General features: G+C 34.6%; 1 protein-coding gene and 1 long non-coding RNA gene across 3 annotated transcripts; one reads left to right on the top strand and one right to left on the bottom strand.

The window, feature by feature from the left end:
• Positions 1 to 4119: 4119 nt before the first annotated feature.
• LOC128640783 (uncharacterized) lies at positions 4120 to 5761 on the top strand. The gene is made up of 4 exons (XM_053693203.1): positions 4120 to 4491; positions 4856 to 5063; positions 5228 to 5281; positions 5373 to 5761. Exons 1-4 carry the CDS (start codon positions 4120 to 4122, stop codon positions 5759 to 5761), a joined length of 1023 nt encoding a protein of 340 aa, XP_053549178.1.
• Positions 5762 to 5963: 202 nt separating this feature from the next.
• LOC128641406 (uncharacterized) lies at positions 5964 to 12459 on the bottom strand. Of its 2 annotated transcripts, none has more exons than XR_008399486.1 (3): positions 12412 to 12459; positions 6204 to 6578; positions 5964 to 6116 (listed from the first exon to the last, which is right to left on the bottom strand). It is a non-coding gene; the product is annotated as an uncharacterized LOC128641406 (long non-coding RNA). The 2 variants fall into 2 exon arrangements; XR_008399485.1 differs by lacking the exon at positions 12412 to 12459 and adding an exon at positions 12200 to 12387.
• Between the last annotated feature and the right edge of the window lie 911 nt (positions 12460 to 13370).

Genomic DNA, 13370 nt, shown 5'->3' with positions numbered 1-13370 from the left:
TTAAGACCGTATGTAAATGAACAACAAGAATGGTGACCAACTGGCATATAGCATGGAAGAGGAGAAAGAGTGAAATTTTCTGCTTTGCACATTTTATATGAATACAAACAATGAGACAAATACCCTCTATTACAAAATGGTAAGGTAAATGCTAACCAAATGTTATCCTTGGTTTAAAATAGTAAGAAAATAAGTGATACAAGAGTATCACAAGCTGATATATTACATATCCAGTATATGATATATTCCGACACTATTGTTACATTCCCAGTTTTAAGTAATTTCTCAGGGTCTACGAAGATCTTTGAGAATATGGCACGAGTAACCTTGATTGACAGTTTATTGACCCAATCAATCCACTGTTATTCTCAACGAATGGTAACAGAGGGTGTGTTCAGACCGGTAATTTAAACTGATCGTTTTGCTGCCTCGCGTAACCCCCTCTGAGGAAGCGTATGGGAAACGCGGCGTCAGGGGTTCCCTAATTTTTAATAGTTGCTCTCCAATGTTGTTAATATAATACTTAACTCTAAATAACAAATATCTATAGGTGGCTAAATATTTGATCTGGCACGGCCGTAGACTTTCTGCTGCTGATTAAGCCTATGGATCTTATGTTAATCCGAATTATATGTTGGCTACATAGTTACTTAGCATAATAGAAACTTACCAACTATCTCAGTTATCTAATATAGCGGTAACAAAACGGTTATTTTAGCCATATAGCTCCGGTAATTAAAAGGTAAACTGGGTAACGGGAATTTACAGGCTGTCACTGTTATCCAGTATAGAGGTAACCACAAGGTAATTTTTGCTATATGGCTAAGGTAACTTAAAGGTAAACATTGTAATAAACAGTTGTCATTCACAAGTTTTTTACTGTCTATCTAATAGATAATTAGCAATGTTAAAAGACGGCTGTTAATTAACACGCTATGAGATTCCGGTCACCCAGTACGTATTAAAACCGCAAATAGCTAAGATACTAGAAGTGGTAATTTAAGGCAATAGACCTAGGGACACATGAATGTAAGTCCTAATATACCTAGCTAATAGCGGAAATTTAAGATATATATTACTAAGTATCGGGCAGATCTCAACAACCAAACAGCCAATGGTATTTAGTACTCCAAAACACGAGAGATCTGATTTTCCTATGATTTTTTTCAATGGTTTAATACAACAAAGATTGCTTTAATACATTGTCAATGTCATACTAGCCACTACAAATCAGCCACATACATATTTTCATCCAATATATCTAATGGCTACATATAATCAGCAGTAGTTGCTATTTTTTCAGATTAATTTATAGGAAGCATACATTAAGGAAGGATCGCACAAGTATTTATCATTCCTAGTCTCACTGAGCATATCTTGTTTAAACTCAGTATAACCAACCTGAGCCTTCATAAGGCAGATCTTACAAGATAAAGAATTTTGTATATGTGCAACGACTCCTTTAAATGCGAGATACTGATAGTTTGCAGCATGATATTATCCGGCTAAGACAGATATATACAACATAAGGGTTAGACTCACTCTACTGTGGATTAATAATACTTTAACACAAGAGTTTATTCAGACAAGCCATTATAAAGGCTATTATAATTTTTCTATAATAGTGTTCAAGTTCCTACTCTACACAGGGTCTAACATACCACCTATTTAACAGAGTCATTACTAAACAACAAGGAGATGTGTTTTTAAATATAAGCGCAGGCAGCAGATACTATTGACATTTTGCTGTCATTTTAGAAATACTTAATAAAGGTTAAATTTTAATAGAATTTAATGTCCTGTGTTGATTGTATGAACACCAATGATATTTTCCACAAACAGTGCATAGAAGCATATTTTTTTTTAATTCAGCTCACACTCTATGTGAACTGAGTCAATTTGTATATTGTTCAATTCCATGCTTACGCACTGCTCCCAAAATTAGACCCAATTACCAGAGTATTACTCGAATTCAAGGTCTCCAGGGAGATTATTACAAATTATATCTAAAACACAGCAATAAATAGATATTATTTTGGGGTAATTTGTTTTTCTTTCTCCTCTCTTTTTTCTCATTTGGCTATACGATTGGCTAACATTTTTTAGAAGAATTTGATATCAGTGTTAATTAGCGAGATGGGTCTATAGCTGGCACACAGAGTGGGGTCCTTATTGGGTTTCAGAATTGTTATAATAGTGGCTTCTAGAAATTCACTCTTAAATTTGCCTTCCTCTCTGGCTAAGTTAAACAGTTGAAGAAGCAAGGGGGAAAGTTCTTGAAGATAAATTTTATAGAAATGGACTGGGAAGCTGTCTGGACCAGGTGATTTGAAAGATTTAGAATTCTTAATGACTTGTTGCAGTTCTCTGAGAGAGAATGGCAAGTTTAGTGAGTCCTTTTGATCGGGTGAGAGGGACGGGAGATTCAGTGATTTTAAGTACTCGCGGATGGAGTCTGCCGGGGTCACTGGAGGACTCTCAAGCCTCTCTATGTTGTAGAGTTTAGAGTAGAACTCAGCAAAAGCCTCGCCTATCTGCGAGGGCATCTTGAGAAGGGAGCTCTCTGTGGTAATGCTATGAATGCGCGAGTTGCTAGTTCTGTTTCTGATTTTATTAGCTAGGAGGGTGTCCGCCTTATTGCCCTTATAAAAGAACAGTTGTTTTAGTTTAGTTAGGTTCTCTTGAGTTCTCCTAAGCTCTAGTTGCGAGATGTGATTTTTAAGATCAATCATTTGGGCTGCTAAAGAGTTATTAGGCTTTATTCTGTTTTGGGACTCTAGGGTTCTTAGTTTGATATGGGCCTGAGACAACGAGAGACCCGCCTGCTTTCGAAGTTTAGCCTGTTCAGAAATCATCAAGCCTCTAATGGTTGCTTTAGCAGCTCCCCAGAGGGTGTCATCTCCGACATGGCCATTGTCATTAGTTTCCAAGAAATGTTGAATGTCTATACGCAATTTTTCTCTAAGGGCAATATCTTGTAGGAGGTTATGGGGCATGCGCCAGTATTCTCTCACTTTTTGATATTATTTAGACTCTTCAAAATGAAATGGATACTTTTTGAAAACTAAAGATAACAATATTTTATTTTGAGATAATTAATTTAGATTGTGATGTAATGCATTTATATAATACAATAGTGAAGACCAAAATACCCACTTTGATCTGGATAAAGCACCAATAACATTGCTAATAACAATATTTAACTATATAAAAATATATAATAATGTGTACAAATATTCTATTATTAAACTACATTACTATGTATAAATAATGCTTACATTTTTTAAGATAACTCTTTATCAAAGTGCGCATTTTCGATTGCCTCCAGTACAAATCGTTATATCTTTTCAGACATTGTTTTCTCGTTCTTTTTTGCCCAGATACTCTCCTCACTCTTCGCACCATCTAATATATAATTAGGTTCCTTGTGTCCTGCTCCAATGTGAAAATTCCTCTTCTTTTTTGGGGAAAATATTTATCCATAGTATATGAGATAATTAATAATTCTCCAATCGAGAACTTCTTGGACCGTGGCATTTTCAAAATATTCTTCAAACTCTACTCACTCACGGGACTAATTTTGTTTATAAAATGCGCAATTTTGTAACCTAACGCATATTTTTATATATAGCAATAAATTGGTTACATATTTTTGGAAATAGTATCACAATCCTGTTTGTAGTATACATGACATTTTTTTTTTATACATTATAATTACAGTGAAACATTGTCTATAACTGCGCAACAGCACTATTTTTTTGGCAACACTAAGAAATGTTAAATGTAACAGTTGATAAGGTGAAATAAAAATAAACATTATATCACAATGTAATGAATTTGAAAATAAACATTGTTATTCATAACCGGAGTATCTTTATTTACATGTTACATTTTTACATCTTCAAAAAAATTGCAATAAAAAAAATCCAATTGAAATCCATGTATTCCACATGAAATAGAATCTGCGACATAGTGATCTTTCTAGAACATAATTATACAGTATACGCCCCTTTTCATCAACTACATAGATACTTGTTTTGAAAAAGGAATAAAAAGAAAACTTTATTTTGTATCAAAACTTTAGTTATTTTTTGCGCTCTTTAGTATATAATTTTTACTATGGCATCTGCCCAAGCTGGAAAGACCAAAAGCGGGAGAAGTATAATGTTTACTCATCTGCAAAATTGTATTTTAGTAGAATCGGTTATCGAACACTATGATGACATTATTGGGTACCAAGCCAGAACTGTAAACCCACAGAGAAAGAGATCCATTTGGACAGAAATCAGTAGATCTGTTTCAGCTGAAGGAAGTTTTCCGAAGGATGTATGGGCCTGTCGGAAGAGGGTAACTGATATTAGAAAAAAGATAAAGAAAAAGGTTTGCAGAGAAAAGCAATGTTCCAAAGGAACCGGTGGAGGCTCCGGATATAGGGCAGAATTAACAGACTTTGAGCAGATGCTTTATGCAAGGATGGGTGATGCCGTTGTGGTTGGCCTGGATGTTCCAGCAGACACTATGGATTTTAGAGGTAAGTTAAAGGTACATGAAAACAAGATTTTTGGGTTGAGGATTTAGAAAGAGAATTCAATTTGATACATCTTGCTTATTGAATTTTTATTTGTTTTATTCAATTGATATTCCTTGATGGAAAGTATATCTAGATATGCTCACTATCTGATGTATTTTTTTGATGCACAAAGGAGATTTGTGTGATTTTCTCATGTGCATAGTTTATTTTTTTCTTATTGATATGTAGAAAATGAAGCCAGGAACATTAATAGAAGAAATTGGTTGTTTTTTTTTAATTTCTATTCTCTATCTAAATTCTGAAATATAATTTTTGGTTTTGTAGGACTATGATAACATTTTTATATTTTTGAAGTTTTTTTATATACAATTATGCCATTTTAATACACAGATATTTATATTATTAGAGCAAGAAGATGAGGGACGTGAGGAAGAGGAGATAGATGCACAGGAGGATCAACCTTTCGAAAATGAATATACCTCTCAAGAGCAACAACCATCCACCTCCACAGTACAAAGAGAAGAAGGGGCGAGTAAGTGATTTTATAAAAACAAACAATAGTTATATATTGTTATGAAATATGTATCCAATTAGTTTACATGCCGAGAGCAGTGATGATAAATTGTTGTGTAATGTATATTTTTATTTTATTATCTATGCTGTTAATATTATAATGTTATTTGTATTTTGTTGTAGGTGTTCGTGCGTTACTACAAACCATGCAGGACAGTTCTATATTATTATTCGAGGGTAGGTTATCTTATAATTGTAATGTTCATTTTTGTTTTTATATTAATGAATGTAACATATTAATAATACATCATTTCCATGTAATACACAGAAGATCATGTTGAAATCAATTTGGAACCTCTGGTTGAGGATTCTGTATGTCCAGAAGATGAGGATGAGACTCAGATTGAGGGAAACACACCAGAGGGACCAACCCCACCTAATTTAGAAACTCCACAGAATATCATGGTCAATGAATCTGAGGAAGATGAAAGACAAGAACAATTGGGAAACCAAGAAGATGTAACAGGCAGGGGAAATGAAATACAAAACCTCACAGACATGGCTTTGGGATTCAGGAATGAGCAAAGTGCATTTTTTAAAGAAATGTTAAGATTGCAAGAAGAAAGAAATGCAATTTTAAAAGCAGATGCAGAATTTAAGAGGGATTATTACAACACAAAATTAGAAATTTTGAATAGAAGATTTTCTAATCAATAATTACTTATTAATATTTTTGGTTTTGGCACTTTATTGTTTAAATTAAATGATCAAAGTTTTTCATGTTGAAAAGTTGAGCACTCATATTTTGGGAATGTTTAAGTTAGATTTGCAAAACTGTTAAATGTTTAAAACTGTTCAATAAGTATTTTTTCTTAACATTATAAAAATTGTATGTAAAGATTATAAAAAATACAAGCTGTTGATTTTTTTTAAATTTTTTTATTCAAATGATAGAATTAAAATTCTTTAATTAACAAATAAACACAACTTTTTTTCATCTGTATGATCATATAACAGTAGTGAGGATTATTCGTGTCCAATTTTCACACAAGTCCTGTGTTATCCATGGTTTCTGTAATACAATGTGAAAGAAAATTAGAAATTAAGAACAATAATACAAATTCTTTGGAAAAAAAAAAAAATAAGAAAAATAACTTACATGAAAAATATCTTTCAATAATTTCTATACGGTTTTGAACACCGGCCCTAGTAGTGTGCCTGTTTAATATGTCTTGGGGGACATAGATGTCATCTGTATGATCCTCAGGACACAATTCGTCTTGGTTGCCTTGAGATATTGCAATATTATGCAAAATGCAACATACTAGAATAATGTCATTGCACTTCTCTGGTGAGTATTGCAAGTCTCCCCCTGACCTGTCCAACACCCGAAATCTCATCTTTAACATACCAAAGGTTCTTTCTATAGCACTTCTTGTACTACGATGTGACTCATTGAATTTTATCTCTGCACGTGTATGAGGCGATGGTACTGGGGTCAAAAGCCAAGGCCTACACGGATAACCACTGTCACCTACAAATAAATAAAAATATGACTTTTTATTACATTGTAAAACAATAATTAGGAAATCATATATGCACTTTTAGCAATACAGAAATTAGGAAATAAAAAAAAAATAAAAAAATTCTAAAAAAATAATAAATAAAAATTAAATTTGTAGGAAAAGGTATATACATATTAAAAAAAACAATGTCGTTCAAATTTTAAAAGAAAATTAAACATAACACAATAACACAAAAAAATATAAAGTTAAACTAACCCAATAGCCAACCATGTGGCATGTCTCCACATTCAAACAATGTAAATAATGCAGATTGTTTGAGAATGTGGTAATCGTGGCAGGAACCAGGAAATCCTGACCGCACAGCCCAAATTTTTAAGTTGGCATCAAACACAGCCTGAACATTCAGTGAATGGAAGCTTTTGCGATTCCTGTATTGCTCCTCCCTTAAAGATGGTGGTCTTAAAGCTATGTGGGTGCAATCAATGGCACCAAGAACATTAGGCATACCAGCAACTTGTTATAGATTCCCTATGACCTCTAGGGAGAGAGGGGGGGACTGGGGGTTTGAGCCCTTGAACCTATAGAAACCAAACCTGGGTGTTTCCAGTAGGTAGTGCCTTATGCCAAATAATATAAAATTATTACTGAGAAGAGGGACAGAGAAAGTGAAGCATATTGGGCACACTTGGCGGGGCAAAAACCAATACTATATTGATTGTGTGGTGTGTTGTGTGTTTATTAAAACTTAACTTTTATATCAATAATCATTTAAAAAAAGGAGTGGAGAATTCCACTAATGAATATAAGAAAAGACAAACAATCTTAAAACTGTGTTCGAGTAGTACTCGGTACACAAAAAGCTCCTCTCAAATGTGATACAGTGATCAGTTTGTATCACACTGTCCTGTTGAAATCAAGTGAATATCAGTATCTTTAGCTATATGTTAATACTTGAAAGTATGAGTACCATTTCCATCAATTATATTTGTGATAATGTGCCTTGTAAGTCTATTTCATTTAACTTGGCCCATTGCATATATTATTATACCAATAAATTGTCCGGCCACTAATGGGGTTATGTGAACGTTTGAGTGTTATCACACTGTGAAAAGGCCTTTATTAGTGATGGCACGCAGATTAATTTTATTCTGATAAGTATAGAAAGAACTTGTAATAAGCACCTATATGTCAGGGTGTTTATACTATTAACATCAGTCCGATAATTGAAAAGATTGTTGCTGCCAGTATTGACAGTTTTACGATGTCTGACATATATTGTTTAATGTGAATCTACCCCAGTTAGTCATGCATTAGATTGTACTATTTGCATTGTTTTTAACCTGGTGAATATAATTATTCCAGGTGAGCATGGGATTCTGAGGTAGTCCAGAGTCTAATAACACTGTGCAGGCTCATATAGAGTGATAACCCATTGAAAGATAACAATCTATTGTAAGGCTTTGAATGGCCTAAGTCAATTAAACTAGGGCTATAATATTGCTGAAACGAGCAGGCACTAGTAATATTTGCTATAAAGAGTATTATCAGAAAATAATGGCACTCAAAATCGTCTGTCTATAGCGACTGCTTGCACTTGAGCATATTGCTCCAACAATTAAAGCATACTTCAATACCATTAAAGCCTATAGTCGCTAAGTCAGATTAAAAAAGTTTTTTAACTATGAAGAGTTTAAGCAAAAGGTGCCTAAAAGAGGCCAACAATTAATCTAATTTCAACGGACTGTATGAGAGGAGCATGAATAACTGGGGTAGATTCACATTAAACAATATATGTCAGACATCGTAAAACTGTCAATACTGGCAGCAACAATCTTTTCAATTATCGAACTGATGTTAATAGTATAAACACCCTGACATATAGGTGCTTATTACAAGTTCTTTCTATACTTATCAGAATAAAATTAATCTGCGTGCCATCACTAATAAAGGCCTTTTCACAGTGTAATAACACTCAAACGTTCATATAACCCCATTAGTGGCCGGACAATTTATTGGTATAATAATATATGCAATGGGCCAAGTTAAATGAAATAGACTTACAAGGCACATTATCACAAATATAATTGATGGAAATGGTACTCATAATTTCAAGTATTAACATATAGCTAAAGATACTGATATTCACTTGATTTCAACAGGACAGTGTGATACAAACTGATCACTGTATCACATTTGAGAGGAGCTTTTTGTGTACCGAGTACTACTCGGACACAATTTTAAGATTGTTTGTCTTTTCTTATATTCATTAGTGGAATTCTCCACTCCTTTTTTTTAAATGATTATTGATATAAAAGTTAAGTTTTAATAAACACACAACACACCACACAATCAATATAGTATTGGTTTTTGCCCCGCCAAGTGTGCCCAATATGCTTCACTTTCTCTGCCCTCTTCTCAGTAATAATACCAGCAACTTGATAAAATGATGCCTTAACTGTGTGCCAATCTTGCACATTCCTGGGCACAAAAATAAACTTCTTTAGATGTTTCAAAATTGATTTTAAAACAATTCTTAGATGCCTGCAAAATGAAGGCTGGCTAATGCCCACCACAGCACTAGAGACTGCCTGAAATGAACCGGTTGACAAGAAATGCAAAACTGCAAATAATTTTAAAAGTCCAGGTATGGCCCTTGTTCTTCTTGTCCTAGGGTCAATGTCATTTTGGATCAGAGAGTAAAGATTTATTATACTCTCCCTATTTATCCTAAATCTTTGCTTTATCTCCTTATCAGACAATGCTTGTAGTCCACACCGGGGTAAAAAAACTCTGGGCACTCTTCTGCGTCTCCGTAAGGGCATATTACCATCAGCAAGACGATTTTCACAGCCCCTTGCCAAAGAAATAGCAGCCAACAGTAGAAAATATTCCATCTTCTCTCTCGCAAAAAATGAAGTAAATGAAATGTTCTCCTCAGTGGATATGGAGAACTTTGGAGGGCGTAATTGTAGGAGAATATTAGGTTCTCCCATGCCACAAAATAATGATAAACATGAAATTTGGCAATCTGTCAGTCGATTTGCTGAAAATACGACTGAAAAAGCGCTGTTTTAAGCTTCAATTTGCGCACATGTGAGCCTTGGCGAGATCGAATAGAGTGCTTGGATTTTTCGGTCATAAATCATTTTTTTGGGTCGGATTTTGTTTTAATAAATGGGAGATAATTTACGCTGGCGTATTAATAGGCGCAAATGTAGGAGAATTGCAATGATAAATGGAGCCCATAGTGAGGAGGGTTGGGAATATATTAGTTGAGCAGATCTTTATATATAGAAACTGGTGTCTTGTAGCTCTATGGTGTCTTTAGGAATATTATCACCTTCCAAGTATTGAAACTAATTTGTTATTTTGTAAAGTTTAAAACTCACTTTTGTAAACATAGAGTATGTAGTTGTGCAGATCAATACGTTATTACATTTCATGCTTTATTACTGATTTATTTACTGATCTTACAACATAAACATAATAAGTGAATGATAATAAAATACCAGTCCTGTTATAAAGTTGTGACAAATGTATCACAGATCTGTATTGTGAGGCTTCTTGTGGTGCTTATTATATACAGTAGGTTTAATGGGACACTTATTCCCTTTAGTTGGGAGGGAAGAACTTCATCATCATCCGTCATTATCTTTACTCTTCTGGTGCCCAGAGCAAAAGCTCCAGCAGGCACCACAAGTTATTTCTTCCATCTTCAGACAAAGCATTATATGGGGGTCAGAATCTCCCCCCTGTCCCCCAAAACTGCCACCATCCTCCAGGGCTTTAACTCACTCAGAGGGGAAGTTACTACCAATCCCTTCGGAGGCGACAAGGAAGTCCCCGGCCAGAAGGAACAACCCTGATCCTACCAGGTGGGAGATTCATCAAATCACAACTTGTTTCCAAAAAATCATGAAACCATAACTGTATAAAGTAAAGTGCTCTGCAAACAATAAAAAGAGGAGTGAAGGTTATTACATCCCCACCAGGAGCACTAACACTACTCACAATACTCACAAGGGCGACATCTGCCCCCAACCCCCTTGTACTAAGTGCTCAGGGGGCAAGAAGCGATATTTGCACTTTATCTTTAAACCACTGTCATTTTATTTAAATACAGCTCAATGTCACATTCACCAAACGTCTGTCATGTTACTTTTATAAATTATTTCTTAAGATATTTTGTCCTTATTATATTCTATGCAACAAATTATCAGTCATGTTATTTTTTACTGTTCTCAAGACTACACGGATTTTGTATATATTATTCTGTTTTATTTTGCAAATGCTTGGGCAGTATTAAATAATACATTTTGGGTCACATTTGTCTGTTTTAACTAAATAATTTAGAAAATGCTGGTATTTGTTCTTTGGTTTACAGAAAGAGATAAGAAGCATTTGTGTGTATGAAAATTATAAGATACAGTGTCTGATTTCCCTGCAAGTTCAGTACATTTTAACGTGTTGTGATATAAAAAGAAAAAGGCATCAATCTAATACATACAAATAAACCTAAAGGTGCATTTGGCCATACATTTTATACTCTTATGCTGCTTACATAATAAGCCTTTGAAAACATTATTAAGAAGCAGGCAATTTACACTGTCTCTTTAAATAGTTCAAATGCTAGAAGCACAATAATAGTTGCATTTTGTCACCCCCAGACATGCGCACTAGAAACAAGTCGCCTGTTTCAGAGGAATTTCCCAGCAGCACCCGGGGCTTTCGCATTGAGAGAGATGAGCGCGTATTAAGCTTGTTTCCTTATTTAAATCTCCATAATGTTTTGTGCTATTATACAAACATAAACGTTGTTTTATTAAGTTGTCACTGTATTATCAACCTCAATAAATAACAGCGTATTAAGTTTTTACCCTCAGCTATTTAGCTCCCGCAGGCAACTAGTTTATTAACTTTTCATGTATAGTTAGTTTGCAATATCAGGAAATGAAATAATATTTGTAATGTAGATAGGTATGAACATATTGAAAAAATTTTTGTAAGCCGGCGATGATTGAAAAGCGGGCTGATCTATCAGTGCAAGAATAGAATGAATACTATTCTTACAGAGTCACCGCAAAGGGCTTCAGTTCCTCTTACGTCAGAGTCAGACATGCGCACCACAACTCTCTGCACTGTTTCAGAGTAATTTCCCAGCAGCACCCGGAGCTTTATCTTTATTTACATATCTGTAATATTTTGTGCTATTATATAAATATATATGTTTGTGTTATTCAGCTGTCATATTATTAAAAAATAGTCTTATTATCTCACCCTCAGCTATTTAGGTTCTTCAAGCAACTCCATCGTTAAATTAGTAAATATTTAGAATAGCTATTCGGTAGAACAGCCAAACCGTCGGAACATATGAATGTTACGTGGTATAATGATGGAATTAATGTCACTGGAGTATTGATTATTAATATAGCTGATTGATAAAATCTACAGCTCACGTTGTTAGTTTCTCTTTACTTTTCCGTCACAACATTTATTCCCCATTTCTGAGGTAAACTTAGGTCACATTATTTAGAATACAGAAGATATAAAGTGGGTTTGTTGTTCTGCTGTAAATAACATAAAGAATAATTCAGCTATAGTTCACCGGCTCCTTATAACCTAACGGTACCTTAGTGCGAGTTGTATAATCGCTTGCAGGGAGGATTTGTTGCATTTACTCGGTGAGTCAGTGACTAGAAGCTGCTGTATTACAGGGCTGTCTCTAGGAATACTCTCTCTTATGTAGGGTTAAACTGTTATAGAAATAAAGCTAAAGGAGCGTTGTGTCATCATTTTATACTCTGCTGCTGTTTCTGTAAGGAGCTTCAAACGTGCACTGACCCTTTAATTTGTAACTCGCCTGTTTCTTTTCACTGTAAAAGGCGTCAGAGACAGAGTGAGACCCGCAGACATGCGCAGTAGAACAACGCACTCATGTCCCAGCAGCACCCGGAGCTTTTGCTTTGACAGAGTAGGGCGCGTGCCTAAAGACACGATTAAGTTTATCGATAATAATTTCTTAATTACAATCCCCTAATAACTTTACATATCTCAGACCATCTGAAGATACTCAGCAAATTGTAATCAAACGCAATACTACTTCACGAGTCATAACGCATATGACAGCACTAAGTACAAGAATAATAACATTGTATTTTTATATCATTCGCCCGCTTCACAAAGGGTAGGCCTTCACAGAAAAAAAAAAACCCACTTCATAACTTATTTCTATTATTTCTATTTCTGACTTTCTTATAGAACGGTAATATGGTAGTTATCTGCGGGAACTAAAAAGATGAGGGTGAAAACTTAAGTCGCTGTTATTTACGGAGGTTGATAATATAGTGACAACTTAATAACACAACCTGTATGTTTGTATAATAGCACAACATTACTATGGGCATTTAAATTAAGAAATAAGCTTTGTACGCGCTCAGCTCTCTTAAAGCTAAAGCTCCGGGTGCTGCTGGGAAATAACTGTAACAGTGCGGTGAGTTGTTCTAGTGCGCATGTCTGCGGGTCTGACTGACTTTAGAGAAACTGAAGCCTTTTGCGGTTACCAAATGTGCAACTCTAATCAGTGTCTAATTTAGTTGCATATTTGCTCTGGGCCCCAGAAGAGTAAAGATAATGACGGATGATGATGAAGTTCTTCCCTCCCAACTAAAGGGAATAAGTGTCCCATTAAACCTACTGTATATAATAAGCACCACAAGAAGCCTCACAATACAGATCTGTGATACATTTGTCACAACTTTATAACTGGTTTGGTATTTTATTATCATTCACTTATTATGTTT

Source organism: Bombina bombina, chromosome 10 (assembly GCF_027579735.1).
Source record: "Bombina bombina isolate aBomBom1 chromosome 10, aBomBom1.pri, whole genome shotgun sequence".
Lineage (NCBI taxonomy): Eukaryota > Metazoa > Chordata > Amphibia > Anura > Bombinatoridae > Bombina > Bombina bombina.
The sequence above is the reverse complement of the archived record's forward strand: the minus strand, read 5'-3'. Positions and strand labels throughout refer to the sequence as shown.

Bases quoted from the DNA above. Each gene is read 5' to 3' on its own strand.
- LOC128640783 (XM_053693203.1), top strand. From the start codon at position 4,120: ATGGCATCTGCCCAAGCTGGAAAGACCAAAAGCGGGAGAAGTATAATG. The intron at 5,064-5,227 runs GTAAGTGATTTT...ATTTTGTTGTAG, and splicing joins ACAAAGAGAAGAAGGGGCGA to GTGTTCGTGCGTTACTACAA. The intron at 5,282-5,372 runs GTAGGTTATCTT...TGTAATACACAG, and splicing joins TTCTATATTATTATTCGAGG to AAGATCATGTTGAAATCAAT.